The 24,289-nt window shown below is 44.2% G+C and overlaps 1 protein-coding gene and 1 long non-coding RNA gene across 2 annotated transcripts; one reads left to right on the forward strand and one right to left on the reverse strand.

The window, feature by feature from the left end:
* On the reverse strand, positions 1,537 to 9,678 carry LOC110432350. Its single transcript, XR_002449769.1, has 2 exons — positions 9,014 to 9,678; positions 1,537 to 8,241 (listed from the first exon to the last, which is right to left on the reverse strand). It is a non-coding gene; the product is annotated as an uncharacterized LOC110432350 (long non-coding RNA).
* LOC8055783 lies at positions 23,123 to 24,289 on the forward strand. Its single transcript, XM_002460128.1, has one exon. It carries the CDS (start codon positions 23,123 to 23,125, stop codon positions 24,287 to 24,289), a length of 1,167 nt encoding a protein of 388 aa, XP_002460173.1.

The raw sequence follows: 24,289 nt of genomic DNA on the forward strand, positions 1-24,289 counted from the left end.
CTACAACACCAAAATCCAAAAACTTTTTGAATCTAAACAAGGCCTTCAAAAGATTCGTCTCACAAATTACAGATAAACTGTGCAATTAGTTATTATTTTTATCTATATTTAATGTTTCATACATGTGCCGCAAGATACGATGTGACGAAAAATCTGAAACTTTTTATAAATTTTTTTGGGAACTACGCAAGGCCTTATATCCCGAGCAGGTTTTTTTTTCCTGAGAAACTCCTAAACAGTTTTATGCGACATGAAGATGAAGCCAGGGCAACCACATCATGTCCAAGGAAAACAAGAGCCCAACTAACAAAAGGCCCAACTGGCCACCTATGTGCCCTAACAGCCTCCGAGATCTGCGGCACAAACACTCTCGCGTCCCCTTCGCCGCCGACAGAGCACCACCCTCAAGCGCGGTCGCCACTCACTCGGCTCCGATGGCCGCGAAGCCGACATCATTCACGTGCCCTGAGTGCAACAAGAAGTTCGATACGCTGGTCCTCTGGTCCGTGCATGTGCAAGCGTGCCAGAAGCGCAAGGCGCAAGAGGCGAGCGCGTCTAAGGCCAAATAATTAGAGCCAAGTTACACAATAAGTTATCTCCTACTTGTCACTAAAACACATTCTCTTTCTTCTTTCTTCTCACAACATTTGCTTTTTAGGCCCACTACTACCTATGCATCCGTGCCCAGCTTGGTGCTTAACTAAAAGCCAAGCTATCATCTCTCATCTTTTCTCTCCAACACATCACCATTAGCTTGGCTATAAGCCTACCTGCTCTAAGCGAGCGCAGACCGCCGAGCAGGCACGCCAGACGGAGCTTGCAGAGAACCCGACTGCAGCGGAAAGGCGCGCTCGCGAGCGCGAGACCCAAGAGAGGGCAAGGCGCGGTGCGCGGGCCACCAACGAGATTTAAGGTGAGTGGATCTCTTGCGAAGAGTATATTTCCTTGCGGCTTTGATTTATCCATTTTTCAACTGAAGGGGGAAACTTTCGGCTGATGCGATAGATGCTATTATTGCGGTCAGAAGTCAATAATTCGTAGCTTCACGTGAGGATGAAACTGGCAGGATTTAGTCGGGTTTTTTTTGTAAAAAAAAGGGAAATAGTTGGGTTTATACCGAATAAAATCGTATAACATGATTAAGGGCTGACAGGCAGTGCCTGTCCAGACAACAAATCCTGCCCAGGCGTCCAATTTGGACACATTCACAGACAGGTGCGGCAAGCTCATATTCATCTCAATAAACAATTTTAAAATGCTAGCGTCAAGTCGTTATATGAAGTATGCCTGCTTATCCATGCATTGCTCACTTACTGCTGGACCCTTTACACCGAGTGATTTTATCCCCGTTCTCATAACCGGCAGCACAGCATCATGAAAAAAGTTCTTGCACAGTATGGCAAAAGGGACATCCAAGTATAAGCATTGCATTCCCATTCTTTTTTTTAGAAAGTACAGCAATAGCATGGCCGCATTCTTTTATGAGACAATGACATTGCAATCCCATTCGCAACACAGAAAAACAGCAAGGAGAAATACTTTTCAATGGTATCACCATTCTCAATTGAAATAGCAGCATAGAGCACTGCAGTCAATAGTTTTGCAACATGTACTAACCTTATATATGCCCATCTAACACTAGCTCGCACATATTTAAGATTTTAATCTTCTGTCTGCAAGGTTACACCAAGTGGTACTTGGACTTGGATCCTCTCATGTCTAGGTACATTTACCATGTGTTTGATAATATATAGACATGATTACATGAAACAGAAAGAAAAAATACAGAAATAAGTACCTCTAGAACTGGAAGATCATTATCCAAATTAGTTCCTGGCTCATCCAATTATCCAAACCCTAGTAAATTCATGAGGTTAGTGTCAACATAGAAGGAAGACAGTGCTCACATCCAACAGATTCTGTTCTTGGACTTTTTCTATTAGACCAATTCCTTCAAGGACATTTGTACCGTCATACACGCACCTCTCTTTTGAACCTCAGTTTTCATAAATCAATAAGAAGCTTTCATCAAGAATCAAGAGGGGCAAAGATATCCTAAGAGCATCTCCAATAGTTTTCAAAACCAACTCCTAATCTTGAATTTTTGGCAACGTTAAAAAAAACTGCTCTTCAACAACTCCCTATCTCCCAATCTTTCCGCGCTTGAAAAAATCTACCTAATCGTGTGGATAAATACGCAGGCATATCCATCAGCCAATCCAAAGGTGAAAGTACATGGAGAAGAATAAGGAGTAGGACAGGGTTCCTAATGCAAATGTACAAGAGAGAATGGAAGTATAAAATTGGTTGGGTGATTTAGACAGTTCAAGATTCCTGATGCAAAATTACCTTCTACCTTTTAGGAACAAGACTTTTATAAATGGTTGGAGGAAGCCAACAAATATGCTCCCAACTTCTTTTAGTCACTTGGAAAACTCATTAATTTACCAAGTGAATTTTTTTAGAAACTATTGGAGATGCTCTAAGGTATAAAGCCTTCTCAGAAATTTCAGTGTGTCTAACAGCTAATATACAGCTCTATAGAGCTTCAGCTTAGAAGTTCTGCTAACTATCCAACTGGTGCATGTTTCGACAACCAAGTAATCATCATCATATATCAAAAATATTGAACAAAAAAGAAACTGAACATATAGCTACCCAAGAAACTGATAACTGGATGTCAATATATACTGAGATTTGTTTAACTAAACGTTTAGCTTCTTAGGGTGCATTTGTTTGCCTGGACCAACTGGGCCACTGCGCCCTAGAGGTGCAACCTGGGCATGGTAGTAGTATTGAATCGATTCAAGCAAATTTGCTGCCTTTTCCGCTACCAGTATTTGCTAGGATCTAAACACATGGGGCCAATTAGCATCTTCTCCATTCACAGGTTCTAGAATGCAAGCTATCTCTTGTGTTATGTACTGTATTCGTTTTTGGCTGCTTATATATGGTGTTGAAATTGATGTATTATCAGACTGTAAATTAGCAGAGATGTAATTTTATTTATTTGCCTCGTTTATAGTTGTTGCATTGGTCTAGTTTTAAAATTTCCACCAGTCTCCTCCAACAATAGTATTGAATATGACTTTTCCTAAATACTATAGTATACTACTTGTTTTACAACCTGTCCAGAAATGGCTAGATCTTATACTTTGGATGTGTATTAACTAAGTAGAGTTTCATGTCATCTAAACTGGAGCTCTTCAGTGGCGGAGGGTGAGCCAAATTAAGGGGGGGGGGATTTTTTTTAAAAAAAATAGAGAGTGAACAGTAATTGACACCAAAAATGAATGACAATGCATATATATCATTAATATATACATTTATATGAATATTTATAACTATTCACATACTCATACCACACGGTTGTAGAGATTGTTAGCCTAATCATTACCAAAATACAATTGGCCCGTGGCCATAGGGGCTGTTAGACAAAAGACAAGACATGGACACCAAAATATATAAGTTAGACATACGACTACAGCTTAGAGGTCTGCTCTTCTTTTCTTCAAATTTTTGAAATCTGTGATTATATCATCAATCATAGGTAGTGTCCTGCAATTTCACCTTCGATCTGAACCAACAAGTTATTGGCAAGGAAATCATCTTCCATCTTGTTGCACAGTCTTGTCTTGGTTATCTTCAAAATAGAGAAAGCACTGCCTCCTACGTGAGTGCCTAAATGGGCTGGTGGCTATTGCTACACTGCAGCTATCCTATATTCCTATTGGGCCTTAAGAAATTGTTTCGAGGGAAGGGGGGCCGGGAGCCCAGTTTCGCCTCTACTGGGCTCCGCCCGTGGAGCTCTTGTTTTCAATTTATTTTGCATGGTCATTAGTTATTACTATGGGTAGGTCAATGCAACAGCTAATGCTGATGCTTTCCTTGCTCAAGTCTTCTTTTTTTTGGGTTTTATTCAGCGTTTAGGATGAAACACTCTTGAGCAGTTGTCTCTTGCATCTGTTCAGGTTGTAAACAGGGTTAAAGTAGCAGGTTTGCATGATTCCTTTGTTAGGATGTTATTTTTTGATATGAAATATTTAACATTTGGTTGAAGGGCATGTTCCGGCTGGCATAACTCATGTATGTTCTTTCTTGCTAATAATGCACAACTCATGTCTCTCACTGTGATTACAACTTTTGTCCAGCCTGCTTTGATGAACAATTTTTGTGCCAATGATGTGCATGATGCCTATGATGTGGCTTCAGCTGTTTTATTACTGAAATTATTATCGATCTGTATGCCGGTTTCTTGATGTTGTGGCCAGGCAAATAAACAGGCCTTTTTCCTACCCTGCGTTACTACCTTTGCCACTTTGTTTGAGCAGTGCTTACTTTGTAGTTCACTAGATTTGGGTTTTCAAGTAGTGCCACCAGTGATTAAATAATTTTCCTTAGCTTATTTGTCCTGGCTGGTTATTTGTGGGGAATAATTCAAGGACGTTACTTGAAAGGCCTATGATGACATCTTAATTTTGAAGAGTTAGCTCTCTCTTCTCATTTGGATCTTAATTTTTTTGATGGATTGTCCAATTATGTGCTATCTGGATGACCAGTTCTTATTAGCTGTTCCTCTTTACTGTTTTTTGTGCTCCAGGACTTTAAACCCTAATCAAGAGGTGGCACTACTTGTTCTTCTGCTAATATTCTGTTCTTATGCCTACGGTCATTGCTACTACCTACCGCTTTTGTGCAACTAGGCCTTTATGCTGGTTTCTTCTAGTTCTATCCGGGCAAACAAACAGACCTATGTTACAACCAGTGCTTATAGCTCTTTTAACTGAGATGGTTATAGCTCGTTTAGCTAGATTCTGTACTCTGGAATTATGTATTCAACTTGTTCAATACGTGTTGTTATCTATGATCTATGGAATGTTCTCAAGATGTACTTGGATAACAGCATGTGTATCTCTTGTAACTGTGATCGTTATAATTGCTAGTGACAATGATTTCAGGTCGACTGGTCGAAGCTGGTCGCTCTAGGACCGACCAGGCGATTAATCGAGATTAATCGTCGACCAGGGCGATTAATCGCCCTGGTCGACCCTGGTCGTCCACCTGGTCGTCCAGCTATTTCAGGGCATATATGCCTATATATATACCTCTATATATACTATATAATATACACAATCAAGCTAGCATCAATACTACATTAGTGTTTAGATAGTGAATTACTTGTGGGAGTTGGTTTCTTCTCTTTTCTGCACTGTCCAGAGGTCCATATTGCTGTCCCAAACCCCCCCTGCAGCCCCTCTATTCTATCTAAACCCTAACAGGCCAAAAACTTAAAGCCCATTAGCCCAGTCCCAGTTAGAAAAGGCCCAAAAAAACAGGAGCCTGGTCGTCCATCTTACCTGGTCGTCCGATTAATCGACGATTAGTCGGACGACCAGCTTTCTGGTCGAACTAATCGAGTCGGACCTTCTAATCGAATCCTAGGAGCGACCAGGACGATTAATCACGATTAATCGGACGACCTGAAATCATTGGCTAGTGATCTATTAGGTTAGTTTATGTGCTGTTAAAACTGAATGGAAAATTGCCTGTAGGAATTATGTATTCAACTTGTTCAATACGTGTTGTTATCTATGATCTATGAAATGTGCTCAAGATGTACTTTTGGATAACAGCATGTGTATCTCTTGTAACTGTGATCATTATAATTGCTAGTGATGTATTAGGTTAGTACAACTATTTAGTTTGAACTCCTACAATATGTGCTGTTAAAACTGAATGGAAAATTGCCTGTATCCAAGTATGGGCTGTGCAGGCAAACAAACAGCTTCCCAATGTGGTAGTTGATGGTAGTTGGGGAAATCTGACACTTGGGCCAGGCAAACAAACACCATCACACCACCAGGCAGCCCCTGCTTGGGCCAGACAAACAAACATGCCCAGTTGCACCGCTTGGGCCTGTCTAGAGCTGGCCAGGCCAGGCTGGTAAGCGCCAGCCATCCAGGCAAACAAACAGGCCCTTAGGGTCTGATTGGTTCATAGCCAAATTTTAGTTACCAAAACTTAGGCAAGCCAAGGATTTGGCCTCTATTTGGTTTGTTACCAAAATTTACCAATACCTCACATTTAACTTGCCAAATCTGTAGCAAATATTTCTGACCAACTTTTGGCAAATTTTGGTGCCCAAACCTTTGGCCTGAGTAGGCACTTAATAGTCAAACATACATGTAATATATTGCATTACTCTGCTTATCAGAACATTACCAGCAGAGTATGTGTGGTTTTCGCAGTTTTCCTCATTAGACATGTTGTTCACAGCTTATTTTGATCACTTATGGGCAATTTTAAATGGTGCAGGAAATGGAACCGGCAAACCAGCCAAAGAGGCAAAGAAGAGAGATTTTGGCATTTTGACACAGAAGAGACATGTTGTTCACAGCTTGTTATTGAACATTTAAATTTGAACTAGTTCTGAGACATGTTGATCCATCCATGACATTTTGGCATGGCAATAATAAATATCATATGGTGTGAGACTCTTAGAGATTCTTAATGTCTGGTTTAATTCTTGAGATATGGTGCTTCAGAAGTATGGAAATAGGCATGCTCATTTTCTTGGTACATGTAAAGTTGTTTAGGGCAGTGAAGAGAAGTATGGTGTAATTTATCAATCCCTGTCGCTGACCTCACCTTACGCCCAGCTTGCCATGTCTCACTAGCACCATGTTATGGCTATGTCGCTACATCGAAGCCATCCTATGTGAGACCATGGGTACTAGGTTTAGGTGTGGTATGTGAGATGACCTAGGAGAGCATTGGTCAGCCAGAGAGGAATAGACTGGCTGACATGTGCATTATGGTTCCCTAGAGACACTAGGCTGCTTGTTGGACCAAGGAGACAAGTGAAGCAATGGAAAGCAATGTCGTTAGTTCTAATTTTGCACTCATGATCGAAACCGACACCAAACAATCAACAAATAGATCAAATCTATGGCCAAACTAATCAACAAAAACACCCAAACCAAGATTTGGTTATCTCGGTTTGGTTCATCTTTGTGTTCTATATTGGTGTTTCTTTACCCACCTGTAGTTTTGACCCAATGACACGTAACACGGCGTGGAATCTAGTGACAAAAATATTTACTAGCTCTAGTGGCATCTTGTGGATCGCACGTGCACATAGTTGCTCTAGTTAACTTAACACATGTATCTTTAGTTTGACCAAATTTATAGAAAAGAACAATATTATTTTTGACGTCATATAAGCTCCATTAGAAAAATTATGGAACGTATTTTTATAACTTACCTTTTTGATGTGATAGAAGTTAATATGTTTCCCTATAATTTGTGAAACATGAGGTAGATTGACTTAGGTCAAATGAAAATGCGCTATATTTCACGATTGAGGGAGTATCTAGACGTGTAGCAAAAGATATGTACCTAGAAAAGCTAGAACGAATTACAATTTAGAACGGCGGGAGTATATTTAAATTGCAGTTATAAAGTGCAACAGTGTCAAGTGTGTGCACAAAGTATGGTGTGAACTATCTAAGTTCCTTCTACTTTCCCTTGTAATATCCATTAGAATGATGTGAAGAAAGAAAAGGAAGTGAGTCCTACAGGATCATTCACAGGAGAAATTGAAACATGATCATCCCTGTATTGGACCCATACTAAATTAAGCATTGTTTGAACATGTTAAGTAACACAAAAAAGAAAGAAAGAAAGTCTCTAATGTTCAATGAGACTAAGGCTCTGTCTGGAAATCATAAGAATATAAGAATCCAGATAATGGCTATAGCTTATAAGAATCTAAATTATGACTACAAACAGCTAGATTGTTTGGACCCCTGGATCATAAGGTGGTTGCATGGGTGCTTGTCTATAAACTCAAAATAGCTAGTTAAAGGGAGATAGTAGGATTGTAAGAACCAGCTCTGGATTTTTTTACCTGGATTCCATAATCCATAGATGACCCATACAGGACCTAAGCAACCTACTACATAAACAATTCCACTGTAGAAAAAAACACAACTTCTATCTAGACAATTTGAGGTAATAAAAACAAAGATAAAAAAGAGAACATTCTCAACTATATTTCACGATCAATTGATTTCGTGCAAAGACTTATCTGACTTGTATCATCATTTGCAGGCAGCATAAAAAATGCTTGTGTCAAGAACCCATGTACCAAGATTATGTATCAGCTTATGAAGAAGCAAAAAGCTTATCTATCGACCACGGCAGAAGCTGACTCCACCTGACTTCTGTACGAGCTCAAATCTGCACAACAGCACAAGCATAAGTAGTGGTAAGGGTAGTGTCACAACTCAGCATATATTAATAGAACAATAATTTATGCACTTGCTATGTTCTAAACTATAGGTCACTATAGCTTGTCCTAAGTCAAAACTTCCCTAACTTTAACCAAGAGAACAGAAAATGTACCGACATCAGATTAATTTCACAAAATGTGGTGCATTTGTTTGAATTTTTAAATGTTGCTATATCTATCTAAAAACTTTATCAAAGTTAGAAAGTTTGACTTATGGAACTATAATTTGGACGTTGCATAACAACTAAAACTTTTTGAAACAGTGCTGTATCACATGGATCAATTAAAATATCTCTTTAAAAAGCAATGCCTAGCTCCACCTATGCAGCGTCTAGGAGTCTAGTTGCTGTGTACACATGAAACTGGAGCAAATTAGAGACGCAGATGAACCACAGTTTTTTAAACTACAATATACTACTCATGTGTGTATGGTAACATTTTCTGATATGCATGCTAAATTTTCTTTATTTAATGACATGACATAGCCATGCCACCGATGGGTCTATTGACTAGGCCCTGTTTGGTTCCCCTTGCTAAATTTTAGCTAGCTAAAATTATTTTAGCTACTCTTGGGTGACTAGTTGGACTAAACTATTTTAGCTCCTTTTTAGTCAGTGTGTTTGGAAGTTTAGCTACTAAAGTGACTAAAATTTAGCAAGCTAAAATTTAGCAAGGGAACCAAACAGGGCCAATTTGTCTTCATGGAATCAACTACCACACCTGCATAATGGCACTGCTGTGTGGGCAGTTGATCTGCCTTGTCTGCACAGAGTCGCCGGCAGCCATTGGATCTGCAACAGCAATACCAAAGCCCAGACCTTCACAGGTTGAATCCAACTGCAATCTCCACATATGAACCACCAAGTGGCAAAAATTGTAGTTAAGAAAAGAGCCATTTTCCTTCCCCGAAGGTCTCACTGCTCTTTGGCATTTCGCCAGCCACCATGCATCGCAAAGGGCACCGCCGTGTCCATATGAGCTAGATTTGGGAGAAGGAAAATGGCTCTGCAAGCTAGAGCCAAGATAGAGAGGAGAGGGGGAGGGGCCAGGGTGTACAGGGGCGTGGGCACAGGCGAAAAACACCGGACAGAGACGAGAGGACATAGCTGACATGGTTAACGAGCACGGCGGCACGGGCATCCAGACGAGCAACGTCCAGACACTGTTCATCTTCCTCCTCCCTGCCCACCGCCACCTCTGACCCTGCCCTGGCCACTGGCTACCTCGCCAGCATCCTCACGCCGGCCGCCCACCCCGACCACTCCTTCCCCACCCTTCCTAATCCCAATCCCAGGGACTTACCTCCTTCTCCTCCTCCTCCTCCCTGGCCGCCGCCACATCCGGACCCTGGCGCTGGCTACCTTGCCGGTGACCTCACCGCGGGCCGCCCACCCCCGCCACTCCTTCCCCGCCCTTCCTAATCAACCTACGACCCCGCCCTGGCCGCTGGTGACCTCACCGCCGGCCGCCCACCCACCCTTCCCTAGATCTGTTGTTCCCTTCCTAAGGAGGAAGGAAGGGATGTGGTCGCAAACCTGACACCGACGTATGGGCGGCAGGGACGTATCTAGGGTTCCAGAGGGCGCAGTAGAGTGATACTCCCTCCGTCCCACAAAGCATGGAATTCTAAGTTCCCGAGGAAAAACTAGCAGACATGCTACTCCTCTCGCACCTCAAGTTCCCGAGGAAAAACTAGCAGACATGCTACTCCTCTCGCACCTCCTCCCACCTGGGCACCAGATCCAGGAGCGCTCGCGAAGCTCCCCGATGCCCGGCTCCTCGCCCCCGCGCTGCCCTCCGAGGTCCACTCCCAGCGGCAGGGCGCCCCGGCTCACCTTCCCGCCGCGCACAGCTGCCCCAAGCCTCCCGGCCCGTCCTACTACGCCGACGCCGACGCCGACGCCGGCGCTGGCTCTTCCTCCCTCGCTCCACCTCCCGGGCCCGTCCGGCGCGCGTCCTTCACCAGCGAGGAACGGGCTCGGCGCGTGCGGCTCGGGGAGGCGCAGGGCGGGGAAGGCGAGCGCGGCGTGGCCGGGGAAGGCGACTGGGAGGCGCGGGGCGGCGCGATGTGTGCGAGGAGGAGAGGCCGGCTGATTCTGCGCAGACGAGAAGTAGGGTTAGCTAGAACAGGAGGCGCGGTGTGCACCGTGTCTGCATACACTATGTCCATCAAGGAAAGGGAGATCTATCGACAAAAGACGGACGTGGATCCTGCGCAGCACCTTTTCTCTGCTGTCGTGGTTGTCTGACGCGGCATATGTCACGGCCCATACACAGTACGCCACAGCTTTTGAAGTTGCCTTGCCTTGCGCCTTGTTAGTTTAACTGAAACCAAAAAGTTTTCAAGATTCTCCGTCACATCGAATCTTGTGTGGTATATGCATGAAATATTAAATATAGATGAAAACAAAAAATAATTACACAGTTTAGCTATAAATCACGAGACGAATCTTTTAATCCTAGTTAGTCCATAATTAGATAATATTTATCACAAACAAACGAAAGTGTACAGTACCGAAAAATTTTCACTTTTCGGAACTAAATAAGGCCTTGACTTCCCTTTGGTGGCCTGGAGTCGGGCCGTCGGGCCCAACTGACATTATCGGCGATGGGAACCCAAAAAAAATATTTTTGTTCTCTCAACAAAAATGTTTTCCAAAAAATAGAAGACAATGACAATTACTTTTTTATCGTTCTCACTATTCCTTCTCCGGTATTCGTTCTCTCGACGACTACTCCCTTTGTTGACTCTCAAATATCTTGTTGGAACATAGTATTTTAAAAAAAAAATTATCTATTTTTATATAACTTATTTGATCATTAGAAATATTTTAATAATGATTTGTTTAATTTATAATTTTTATAAAAATTTTGAATAAAATGAGTAGTTAAACATGATGTGTCAAAGTCAAAACATCAATTTTTTGAGATGGAGAGAGTATAATTCATCCATTTTTTTGCTGTTTTCCTCTAACTACTTAGATAGTTTCTTTTATTCAAACTTATATATATATATATATATGGTTTTAGGGTTTAGGGTTTAGGCCCGTATGTGATTAAGAGTAGGGAGTAACTACTCCTAGGGAGTAGAGAAAATTTACCCTATATATATATACATTTTTGTGAGAAGGGAGTATACGTATATACTTTTATCAATAAAATTACACCAATGTAATATTCACTTGCCGAAATCAAATCATCATCGGTACTAAAAATCCAGAGAAAACTGAATCAGGCTTCACTGCCTATGCCTGCACCATATCTCGCATGGAGTCACCGGTGGATGCAACAACTCAAATACCATGACGGCGGCAGGATTGCACGAACCAAATACCACGATGGTGGCAGGTAGTGGATGCTGATTGGAGCAGCTTCACACGGACAGAACTCTGATGATATGCAGTCTCACGTTGAAGTCCGATGTGAAACCGATGATGAAAAAAAAAGCCTTGTTTGGATGTAGTCGGATTTACATCAATCCACATATGTTGAGATGAATTGGAGTGGAATTTGAACTAAATTCCACTCCAATCCACACCAACACACATGGATTGAGGTGAATACGACAACATCCAAACAAGGCCTAATGGAATCTGAATCCATGAGGACTCAGAAATCTGTATTACAAAAACTGAGGCATCCATTAAAGAATGCGTAGCAAGAAAATAAAAGAATAACCGATTCCTGGATCTAGATCGAGAGAGTCACCGTGAGAGACGGCCGCCGCCGCCGGCCAGATGCAGGCTCCATAAGGCTAGGGGAGTGACGTCGGATCAACTGCCCTCGATGGCTTGATCGACCTGGAAGCTGTCGTGGCTCCGACGCTCCGTGCAGGTTGGGCCCGGCGCCGCCAGGGACGCCTGCCACACAGGCTAGCGGTGTTGTGCGCGTGGAGAGGGCCGTTGACGCAGCCATGGAGGGTCGGGGCCGCTGCCGTCGCGGATCGGCATTGAAAGGATCAAGATGCCCAAGAGGGGGGTGAATTGGGCTTCTCTAAAAGTTTAAGCAACCTATAAGCTCCAATTCAACCCCTAGTGCCTAGTGTGACCTAGAGAGCTACCGGATAAAAGTTTTGCAACCTAGTTTCAATCCTATTCTAGCAAGGCAATTCTAAGAATGTAAAAACACAAAGTAAATGCTAGAATGTAAAGGAGTAGTGGAAGAAAGTGCTCGGCGATGTTTTGCCGAGGTATCGGAGAGTCGCCACTCTCCACTAGTCCTCGTTGGAGCACCCGCGCAAGGGTCTTGCTCCCCCTTGGTTCGCGCAAGGACCAAGTGCTCTCTACGGGCTGATTCTTCGACACTCCGTCGCGGTGAATCACCCAAAACCGCTCACAAGTTTGACACGAGCCACCCACAAGAACTCCGGGCTGTCTTCGTGCCTCCAATCACCACCGAACCGTCTAGGTGATGGCGATCACCAAGAGTAACAAGCAAAGAACTCTCACTTGACCCAAACAAGGCTCTAGAGAGTGGTGGATGCACACTTGACTCTTGGAACTCACTAGAGAAGGATTCTCTCAAGAAATCACTCAAATCTCAATCCTCTGTAGGCTCTTGCTACTCTCTTGCTCCACAACAAGTTTCTCTGATGTTCAAATGGGCAAGAGAGCTCTGATGGACGAGGTGGAGGAGTATAAATACTACCCACAAAGTCCAAAGGTCAGCCAACCGTTTTCCACTGAAAACGGGGTCACCGGACGCTCCTTATGTTGCACCGGACGCTCTGCACCGAGCGTCCGGTGCTCCATAACGGCAAACTGTACTTGCTTCTGACAGGTCACCGGACGCTAACTTCCAGCGTTCGGTGCACCGTCCGGTGCTCCAGGGAGTTTTACAAGCTCCCTGCGCATGGGACCGGACGCTATCCGGTGCGTCCGGTGCTCAGGGCAGGTTTACATCCTCCCTGGGTATGGGACCGGACGCTGCCCGGTGAGTCCGGTGCCAGCGTCCGGCGCTTAACCCTAAGCACGGCACTGTTCCAACGGCTAAGGACCTCAACGGACGCACTCACAGAGCGTCCGGTGCCCTCTTGGGCACCCTAACTTCGTCGAAACGCGATCGCTCCAAAACGAAGTTGGTTCCTCTCGATCTAAGGACTATCTGTGAGCTGCCTAGTGCTAGGTTTACCAAGTGTGCACCACATCTAAACCTAAAGTCTTGCCTAAGTCAAGCTACTAGATCAAAGCCTCTCTTAATAGTACGGTCAAAGGAAAACAAAGTCCTAAACTACTCGAAGTGCCCTTCTTCACCATATGGCACTTAGACCTAGTCTAGTCTTGACGATGTCCATCCATCCTTTGAAAACCAAAACGATTTCCACTATTAAGTAGGCATGTACGTCCCTGTCCATCGAGTACCTATTTACCATGACCTTACCTATGACTTTGCCTCTGCAAAACACACGTTAGTCATAGTAATCAACAATGTCATTAATCACCGAAATCACTAGGGGCCTAGACACTCGTGGAAGGAGGAAGGGAAGAGGACGACGGCGACTACGAGATCCGTCGGGTGAGGCTCCAACCTGAGATGGTCGTGAATGTTTCTTATATATATTAGATTAATGGGTTTGTTTTCTAAACCCGCTAATTAACGTGGGAACGTTCTACGGGTGTATATCTGTGTGCCCGTGTGTGATTAAGAGTAGGGAGTAACTACTCCTAGGGAGTAGAGAAAATTTACCCTATATATATATACAAGTGTTATTCTACACCAAACTGTTATACTGAGCAAAATTCAGTATCGCTCAGTATTCGTATTTCAGTATTGTTCAGTATTTCGTGGTCCTAAGTGTTGAACAATTTCGTACTGAACACTCTCCAGTACTACTCAGTATTTTTTCTACTCAGTTTTGACTTGCGGTGTAGAATAGCGCTACCGTGTATATCAGAATAGCTCGTGTCTAATGAGTACGGAATAAGAATCCTATTCTAAATAGATTCCTCATATCTTGGTTCTCTAAATAGAACTCTTAACCATCGAATAGAAAAAAGACTCACGTGAATAAAGAAACGGTCTTTGTTCGCAATCCTAAGGCTATCTCCAATAGACATGACCCAAACCAAGACTTATTTCACATGTATAGGTCGTGCACAGCGAACGAATAGCGGACCCAAAACTATCATGCTCCAATAGGGAACCCAAACACCTGAGACATATTTTCTACATATCGACCACTGGCCGCCTCCTTGCCGAGCGTCGGCCGCCTCCCGAGCGCCGGCCGCCTCCTCCCTACCGAGCACCACCACAACTTCTCTCCACACGCCAGCCACATCTCCACATGTGCTGCCCCTCCTCTCTCTTTCTACCCTGGTACAGCCCCTCCCTCTCTCCCCTCCATCGTCAAGCACGGCGTCTCTCCATTTGCTTCCTCCCAGATTCGGTGGTCGCGGGCGAGGAGGAGCCCAGATCCGGCAGCCATAGGCGAGGAGGAGCTTGGATCTGTAGCTGTTGGCTCCCTGCTGTGTTCCCGCCTGCCTCCCACCCCACCGAGCTCCGCCCGCCTCCGTCCCCACGAGCGCCGCCGCCCGCCTTCCACCCCACATCGCCATTGTTGGGCCCACCAAGAGGAGCATGTTTCATTTGCGTCCTCGTCTAGAGAGGACATTTTTTGCGTCTCGTTTCGACCGATAGGCAAAATAGGTCTTCTATTTGGGTCACTTGCTGGAAGGTGTTTCTGGATAGGCAAAGCACTATGCAGGACCTATTTTGAGTATAGGTTGCATTATTGGAGACAGTCTAATCTAATAGATTGCTTTGGTTTCTCCGCTTTTTGATTCCTTGTGTTGCCAAACAACAATGACCTGGTTGTACATGGATCATGTATAGGTGATGTTGTTGGCGTCCGTTTTGGTTTTTGCCCTCCACGAACATGGCTTTCCTTTCTAAATAGTTCTATTTCTTTTATAAATATAAAATATCATAATAAATGATAAATATATAATTATGGATCTTTGAGCTCTTGATTCCTTTCTTGAAAAATAGAGGTTTCCATCATCAAGTCTTTGCCGTAATTTTCATTAGAAATAAAATCTATTAACTTGGTTCAGTATCTTGAGCAATTTGTTGTGTGAAGTCCACTATCTATATTTTCTTACCAAAGTTTCGTCTTGCCTCTACATTCATCTATTCTCTACCCATCCGCAATCCAAAATCAACTAGATTCCCTCTGTCCCCTAAATCTATACCAAGAATTTTCCAAATCGACAAGCAAGCCGCAAAGAACAAAACCGAGACTAAATCAAAACCACCACATTGATCTAAATCCAAACCAAACACAAAATAACTCTAGAAAGACAACTCAAATCAAATCAATAAATTTGTTATTTCTTCTAGGACGACCATAACGATCACTAAAAATCAATTCCTTCTCCATACATACATGAATCGACCGAAGAAGAAATAAAAAAAATGAATCAAGAAAATCATAGAAAGAATCGAGGAGGACATTAGATGGAGTTAGGCCTCAAGGCTGCCCAGGGCGCCCATGCCGTTACCTCCGCGTTGCCAACTAAGGTGCTCACGCTGTCGACTCCCCTTGCACGTGCGGCTATGTGTACCCATGCCGCCGGTGAGGTATGACGGCATCTGCATGACTAAAGCTATCTACAAGCATCTTCATACTGCCAATATTACTAACTTGCCTGATCAGGGATCTCGCTCTATTACTAATGGTTGCAGTAAACTACTCCACAAAATATGGCGGTCCAAATGCATTCCCCCGCTCCTCAAACTTTCGCCTGGAGACTCATTAGAAGGGCGCTTGCCGCAGCAGATCGAGCAACAAGATACTCTGTTAATGGGAATAATACCTGTGATAGATGCAATATGATAGAAACTCTCACCTCTTTTTTCACTGTACTCTTCCTACTTAGGTTTGGCTCACATCCAGTCCTGCACTCAATACAGCCACCCTTCTTTCTAAAGATGACGGAGTGCAGCATATTCTCCAAACTATTCTCTCAGATCACACAGATGAATTTCTTCTATGTAAAACTCTACTACTCTGTGGTATATCTGGAAATCTAGAAATGACTTCCATTTCAACAGGAAAGAGTGGACACATGTGCAAATTCACACTGCCATTGCCAATTATATGGAGCATATTCATCTACATCCGTCCCAGTTAGCTACTTCCTTCCAACAGCCCCCTAGTATGACATCTTCTATCAGACAGGCTCCTACCCAGACTCCAATCCAGGCAGAAACGACAAGACCACATTTTTGCACCAACCCAATGGCACTTCAAGGATCCCAATGCTACGTAGACGTCTCCAGAGTGCCAGGCGATCTCTCCACAGCACCAGCCAATGTTGGCATAGGTATTTTTATTCTCAATTTTCAGGTACACCCAGTCCAATCTATCTACATCAAGGCCAGGATGCAAAACTGTCACTCAGTTCTTATGGGAGAGGTGGTGGCTCTAGCTCTTGGCGCCAAGCTGGTCCAAGCCCTCCAAATTTCTCAAGGTTTTTTTCTCTCTGATTCCCAATAGCTGGTTCAGTTTCTTCACAGAGACAACAGGGACCACCCTCCCCACTGGAGAATGAAACCATATACCCAAGCTTTTGATAATGTTACAGGAAATCTACAGGCTACTCTTTTCAAGATCACCAGAACATCAAACTCTACAACGGATACCCTAGCTAAACAAGCGCGAGTTTCCTTTCTTGTAGAGCTTGATCACTCTTGTAGTCGTTTGGCTTGTGGTCTGTTATGTTCTTCTCTTCAGGCTCTACTTTCAGTAGACCTGTATGATGTATAAATTTTTGCAGCTTCATGTTGCGTTTAATATATTTCGGTTTGTTCCTTGTCAAAAAAAGAGGCGGCACGCCATTGGCATCTTGCCGAGATGTCCTCCAGAGCGCATGTCGTTTTTCATAAAAGTTTGATTGTTTTCTTACATTGCAACGTACGGGTATATTTTGTTAGTTTCCTCTAAGAATAGGACGAAAACATGGTTTATGTTGTTGAATATAATGTGGACTTTTAGACCATATTATATTTGATGATTAATTTAAGGGCCCATAATAAATGCTATAATGAAAACGGTTTAATACCGTATTGATTGTTGACCTTGTGTTAACTCAACTTAAATAGGCGGCCACTGATAGCTCCTATAGATAAGTTGAGGAAGGGAAAGAGGGTGCCACACACACGCGCGCGCCGCCGCCGCTGCCGAGCCGAGGCGTTCGTGCGTGTCAAGACGAGACACGTTTTTGCCTGGTGAATAAGGAAACGGAGGAGAATCAGGATCTGACCGTTGTCTGGTTAAAGGCAATTAATTGTGATTGATTGCCATTAACTCAGACGTTTCCTCTTTGGCCTATATATTCCATACCCGAGTCACTCTTTTTTCCTCTGCGAGACACAACACAAATCCTCTCATTTTCCAGACACCTGCTCGAGTGTGCGGGCAATTGGGTTTTTGGGAGCGTCTTCTGCGACTACTCGCTACCTGGAATCGGCGAGATCGACTGCTTCCTGGTGGCGTCAACAGATTGGCTACATCTTTTTTCTGGTGGACGCTTGTGATCGGCTACTTCGTCTTCTTCCTGGTGGACGTTCGCGGGACTGCACTGTGAACATCTTCCTGCATCGACTGTGGTCCGCTACTTCACACAACACACTATGTCGACTAGTGTGAATGGAGCCCTTCCTGCATCGACTGTGGTCCGTTACTTCACGCAACGCACTATATCGACTAGTGCGAATGAAGGCGCCGGTGCCTTCGGCACTGGTCCTTCCTCGAGGTACAATCTTAAACGATTGTCTTTTATTTTTAGTATATCTACAATAGTATTTGCAATGTTTACCTCTAATCTGAGTAGCGATAAAATTGCACACGTGCACATATATGCCACCACTGTATTATGCGTAATTTTCTGGATTAAATTAAACATTAAAATGTCTAATTTTCTAACAATCCAAAAACCTAATATTAGACATTTTTCTGTTAGTGATTTTACTGCTGCGTTAAAATCGGATCTTTTTATGGTTCAAACTATAAGCGGTGGTGTGCGAGAATGATATTGTGGTTAACTGCTATGAGTTGCTTTCACGTCGCAGAAGGGAAGCCCAAACAGTTTACTCCTGAGGAGGAGTAAAAGTTCCTGACAGCCGATAACCTCTTCAGATGCATCGTGATTAGTGCGCTCGATAAAAAGTATGTTGACAACTGTATCATTTGCACCATTGCGAAGGAACTATGGGATGCGCTTGAGGCCAAGTTCGGAGTTTCTGACGCTGGTAGCGAGTTGTACCTCATGGAGCAGCTATTTGATTACAAAATGGTGGATAATTGTTCTGTGATTGAACAAGCACATGAGATACAGGCACTAGCAAAGGAACTAGAACAACTGAAAAGTTTGTGGTCGGTGGTATAATCGCTAAGCTGCCACCTTCTTGGAAGGATTTTACTACTTCTCTAAAACATCAGAGGAAAGAGTTTGATCTTGCCGAACTCATGGGAACTCTTGATGTTGAGGAGAAGGCGAGAGCAAAAGACACACATGGGAAAGGTGTTGAGTCTTCTAGTGCCAATATGGTGCAGAAGAAAAAGCAATACGCATTCCGTAATAAAAAAAGGAACAAGCAAGAAAACAAGTAAGGGACAAATCTGAAGCCAAAGCAAACTACAACTTTTAAGAAGAAAAAGGCAGGTGGAGGCTGCTTTGTTTGCGGTAACGATGATCATTAGGCAATTGCTTGTCCAGACCGTAAATTTAAACGAGAAGAGAAAAAGCTAGTGAACATGGTTGTTAGCGAGGCTGAAGGAGGAACATCTGGGTATGGTAATTATTTACCCACTGTTTTTTCCGTCTGTCATTCACCTAAGTGGTGGATGGATACTAGGGCTAATGTATATGTATGTGCTGATATCTCTTAATTTTCTTCTTATCAGGCAGACGACACTAGAGCCTTACTGATAGGGAACGGCTCTCATGCGCATGTTCTTGGTGTTGGTACGGTCATTCTGAAGTTCACTTCGGGAAAGACAGTGCTGATGAAGAACGTGCAGCATGTCTCCTCCATCAAAAAGAATCTAGTTAGTGGTTCATAGCTTTGCAGAGATGACTACAAAATTGTCTTTGAGGCCAATAAAGTTATACTTTCTAAATTTGGAATTTTTATTGCGGAGGCGTGTTCCGCATATCTATGCTTGATGTGGGTAATAAAGTTGTGAACCATACTGTTATTTCAAATGAGTCGAATATTTGACATTCGCGATTTTGTCATGTTAATTTTGGTTGTTTAACGCGGCTAGCAAATATGAATTTAATCCCGAAATTTAATTTAGTCAAAGGTTTCAAGTGCCATGTGTGCATGCAATTCAAGCAACCTCGCAGCCTCACAAGGTTGCAGAGCCTATAGTGCTGTCTAAATGCTATCCAACATTATAAAAGGTTTTATTAGTTTATGTCACACCTAAATTTAAGGACAAATTTGAGTACAAAATACCCGTGTGTGTCCCAGGAATAGTCACGCACACAAGTCGACAAATTACAGAAGTATCATCACAAGTGTCTTACAATGCGATTATTACAACAACGAATATCAAAGTGTGGCAACAAGCGGAAATAAAACACATATCTAACTCTAGCTTGGTAGCTCCAGCATAAGGACGACCGACTGGTGGAACGCCAACATAGTAGTCCTTCAAAAAATCCTCATAGCAGCAGTTGTCATCAGTTACCCATCCGGGATTTTTATTCAAAAAGAAATATAAAAACAAGTGTAAGTACATCTCGTACTCCGCAAGCATAACACAAGATTTCATGAGGCTCAGAAAGGTTAGACACTGATTACTGCAGTTAGCATTTTAGTTGGTCAATGTTTTGACACTAATTATTCATAAAATATGCTTAAGCTTCCGATTAACCCTCATAATTTTGTAATAATAACACCGTTAACCATCATAGTTAACACCATTATCATCACAGCTTAACCACATTAATAATCACGATTAATGCGTCATAATTTCATAAGTCATCCACCGTAACCATTCACACCCAACTATTTCGTAAGGGTCCAAGGTCACTCATGTTTGAGAGCACGGCTAGTATACCAGTTTGATCAAACTTTGTGCAGAGGTGTGCACTTTTCTCGCAAGTCGTGTTACCCATATGCCCGGGGTTTGCAAGGCCCACTAACACTACCAAGGTGAGGAGGCAAGGAACACTATGAAGCTTTTCATTGGTCTCGTGGCCGCGAGGTTTTCTCGACAGGCAGATATAGAGAACCCCTTTCCTATGGCACATTTCCATCATGGCTAAACCTAAAGTGGCAAGCTCCTTTTGCGTCCTTTCGGGTAACCTCTAACCAGCTAGATGAGATCCTACTACTGAGCTAAAATTAGAGCTATATAACTCTCACGGTTGCACTGTATGTCCCGGATAGTCGCTTACAGAGAAGTCCTACGGAGGGTCTAGGACAACCTGACTGAAGTCATTTGCACCATAGCCCTTTACCCATCATGTACCATCATACCAGTTTCAACAATAATTGATAAAGTCAAGATGATAGTGAAGTCTTAATTTGTTAGAGCACTAGCAAATCTACTCACATGCAATCCACCCATAGGTGTCATTAATATAAAGTCAGGTAGCTAGGATGTTCTTAGGGCTATCAAAATTAGACACATGCAGATACGTAATTAATTAAATGAGTAGGTTAACAAGAAGAACTGCGCTCGTTGAAGGGAGGTTGCTGCTGGTCTTGCTGTTCCTCGAAGTAAACCAGGTTACCCACGAACATGTCACTGTTTGCGCTCGATCGGTACCACACAACAACACACATCCAGGTTCAAACATACAAGCAAACAATCCTTTAATTAGAACAGTGCACCAACACAACAAAAACAAAATGAAAAGTTAAAAAACAGAACCTACGTCTCTCTACAATCATATGGATACGAAGATCACGAAAATCAAAGTTAAAACGGCCAAGTTACGAATTTAATACGATTTTCTATAGCACTTTAATTAATTAAATCTAAGTATAAAAAATAAAAAGTTTCAAACTGCGGTAACAGTGAGCCTATCACGTGGAGAATTTAAATACGAGTCTAACGCAATTTAAACAGGTCAAATCAGAGTTAAAACGAATATTTTATGGCCAAAACAATCTCAGTGGCAGTTTTGTAAATATTGAAAACGTATTTTGAATCAACCGATCTGGAATTACGTTTTCAAAACAGCAAAGCGTAAACACGGATTCCGCTTTGGACTATGGGTTCTAATTCTTAGTTTTTCAGGGTCTCTTTGACAAATTGAACCCTGAAAGGGTATGGAGCGCTCTGGGCCGTCGGATTAGAGATCCACGGCATAGATTGAATCTGGGGGAGCGAGAGGGGAGGGGCTCGCCGGCCGGCAGGCTAACATGGCGGCGCTCCATGGCCGGCGACCTGGAGCTCGCCGGAGCTACTCGCGCAGACGCTACGTTGCATGGTTTTCGATTCCGAGGGCACTAGGAGAGAGAGGAGACCGTCGCGAGTCCACTCCTAGCCTCGGCGTGGCTGGGAATCTCCACTACATGGCGGCCGACAGTGGCGCCATTGCAGGCCCCGACGGAGCTCACGGGGACGGCCCTAGAGAGCGCCAAACCGCACGAGAGAAAGCCGAAAAGGGATAGGGAGATGAGGCGCGCTCACCACGGAGAGAAACGGAGGCAGAGACGGCTCGGTCCGTCGGATTGAGCGCGGAGGTCGCCGGCGGCGTTCTTGCGGTGGTTACTGCGCGCAGCGAGCGGGAGCAAAGGCGAGTGCAGAGCGAAATGAGGCGTGGGCGATGGCTCGGGTGCGGGCACAGTTCAAAAGAGACAAGGAGCGGGGGAGAGATCGTGGGAGCAGAGCGCGGCTCAAGTGGTTGATGCGTGCATGCGAAGGGGAGGGTCGGTTGGGGAGGGGATGAAGCTGATAGGGCGGGCCCAGCCTATCAGCGGGAGAGAGAGGGGGGTTGGCCGGCTGGGCCTCAGCCCAAGAAGAGAGAAGGGGGGCGCGGGGGTATGGGCCTTACGGGCCGAAAGAAAGAGAGAGGGAGGAGAAAGAAGGGTTTTGCCTTTTTTTTTTCAAACCAAAACTTCAAATACATTTTCTAATTGAAGTTTTGAACAAATTTGACATTTTGTTTTTAAAACAATTATCACAATAAAAATGCACCAACATGCAAGCATAAAAAATGTTTCCTAAACTTAGATTAAATTTTAATTTCTCAAAATTTATTATTTTCCTATATGCAATGCTTCACCAAAATTATTTAATTAATTCAAATTTATCTATTTAAAAGAAGACAAATTTTTGGGTGTTATAGTTTATTAAATCACACAAGTGAGTTAAAATGATCTAAAATTTGGTGTTTATCCTAATAAACTAATTAATAAGGGTATGTTGGTTCACCTTTGCTAAATTTTAGCCAGCTAAACTTTTTCACTTTAGTAGCTAAATTTCCAGACTAAAAATGAGATAAAATAGTTTAGTCTCATTACTCAACCAAGAGTAGGTAAAATAGTTTTAGCTAGTTAAAATTTAGCAAGGGAAAATATACCCTAAATTTTAAACCATAAGATCTTGAACGTGTGGAACAACAGCAGCTACCTGCAACAGCCGACACTAGCTTTGATTTTCCGATCAGGATTCAAGAGCCGTAACAAACTCGTTGCTGAATCGGATGCCAGCCGTAGGCGAATCCGAGGTGACGAAGATTAGCCAAGGGGAGAAAAGAAACCAGCACACAGGACGATGCGGGACAACGAGAACAGCACACGCGTTTCTTTTATTTTTCTCCGTCGCACGTACTCGTCCGGCTCACGATCGAGCTTCGGCTTTCGATGGAGGAGGCGGCCACATCGCCCACGGCGGTGGTACGGGGCTGCTGGTCGTCGCTCCCGGCCGACCTTCTCCGCGACATCCTGGCGCGGCTGCCGTGGTCGAGCCACAGCCACCCGAGCTTCGCGGCGACGTGCGCGCACTGGCGCTCCGCCGTGGCCCCCTTCTACCCGGCGTGGATCACCCCGGTCCTCCTCAGCGCCGCCGACGTCGGCTCAACAAACCTCCGCTTCTACAGCCCATACTACCACAAGAACTTCCAACTCGACGAGACGCTGGAGTCGCCCAACGCCAGGATCTGCTGCGCCAATGGCCGACACCTGATACTCTACCAGAGCGTGGCGGATAAAAACGTCGTCGTCGACGCGAACCTGGTGACCGGCGACATCTACGACTTTTACTTGCCAGAGAGCACCAGGTTCCACTTCGTTGCCGTCTACGACGGCGGCGCCGGCAAGCAGCAGGTCATGTTCGGCGTCCACGCCCACGTCCTCCTCCAGGCCGCTCGCTCCCTACGGCCCCCCAACGGCCAAGGGTGGTCCGCGTGGGAATTCTCCGAGCTCGACCCAGAGGGGCCAGAACTCGCAGTATCGCCGAGGACGAACCCCGTCCTCCACCATGGCTTGCTATATCTGCTGGGCGTCGATGGGAAGCTGGCGGTGCACGACGACAGCCGGCACAGCGAAGGGTTCCAGCTACTCGACATGCCTGCAGGCTTTGGTTTTCAGTGTGATGATGATGAATCGCATCTGTTCGAGTCCGATGAAGGTGAGCTCATGGCCGTGCTCATTGGGCGCCGCCGTGGGTCGCCGGTGCAGGTCGTCAGGCTCAACGAGCGTAGCATGGAGTGGGAGAAGGTGGAGAGCCTCAAAGGACGGGCATTGTTTACCGGCACACTCACCACGGTGATGGTGAAGACCGGCGTTAAGTGGATGCAGGACAAGATCTTTGTTCCGAGGCTACACGAATGGCCTGAGACGATCCACGCTGACCTCGTTGACAGGGAAGGTGAACTAGCCTTTGTTCCTAAATCTACGGCGGCGGCACAGGGTCGTCGTGCCGCATGTGGCAAGGGCATATGGACCTGTGCATTGCCTCCACAAGAATCGTCAGTGTTTTGGGAGACTATAAATGTTGATTATAGCATTTGGGTTGATCTTAGAAATTGA

Source organism: Sorghum bicolor, chromosome 2 (assembly GCF_000003195.3).
Source record: "Sorghum bicolor cultivar BTx623 chromosome 2, Sorghum_bicolor_NCBIv3, whole genome shotgun sequence".
Lineage (NCBI taxonomy): Eukaryota > Viridiplantae > Streptophyta > Magnoliopsida > Poales > Poaceae > Sorghum > Sorghum bicolor.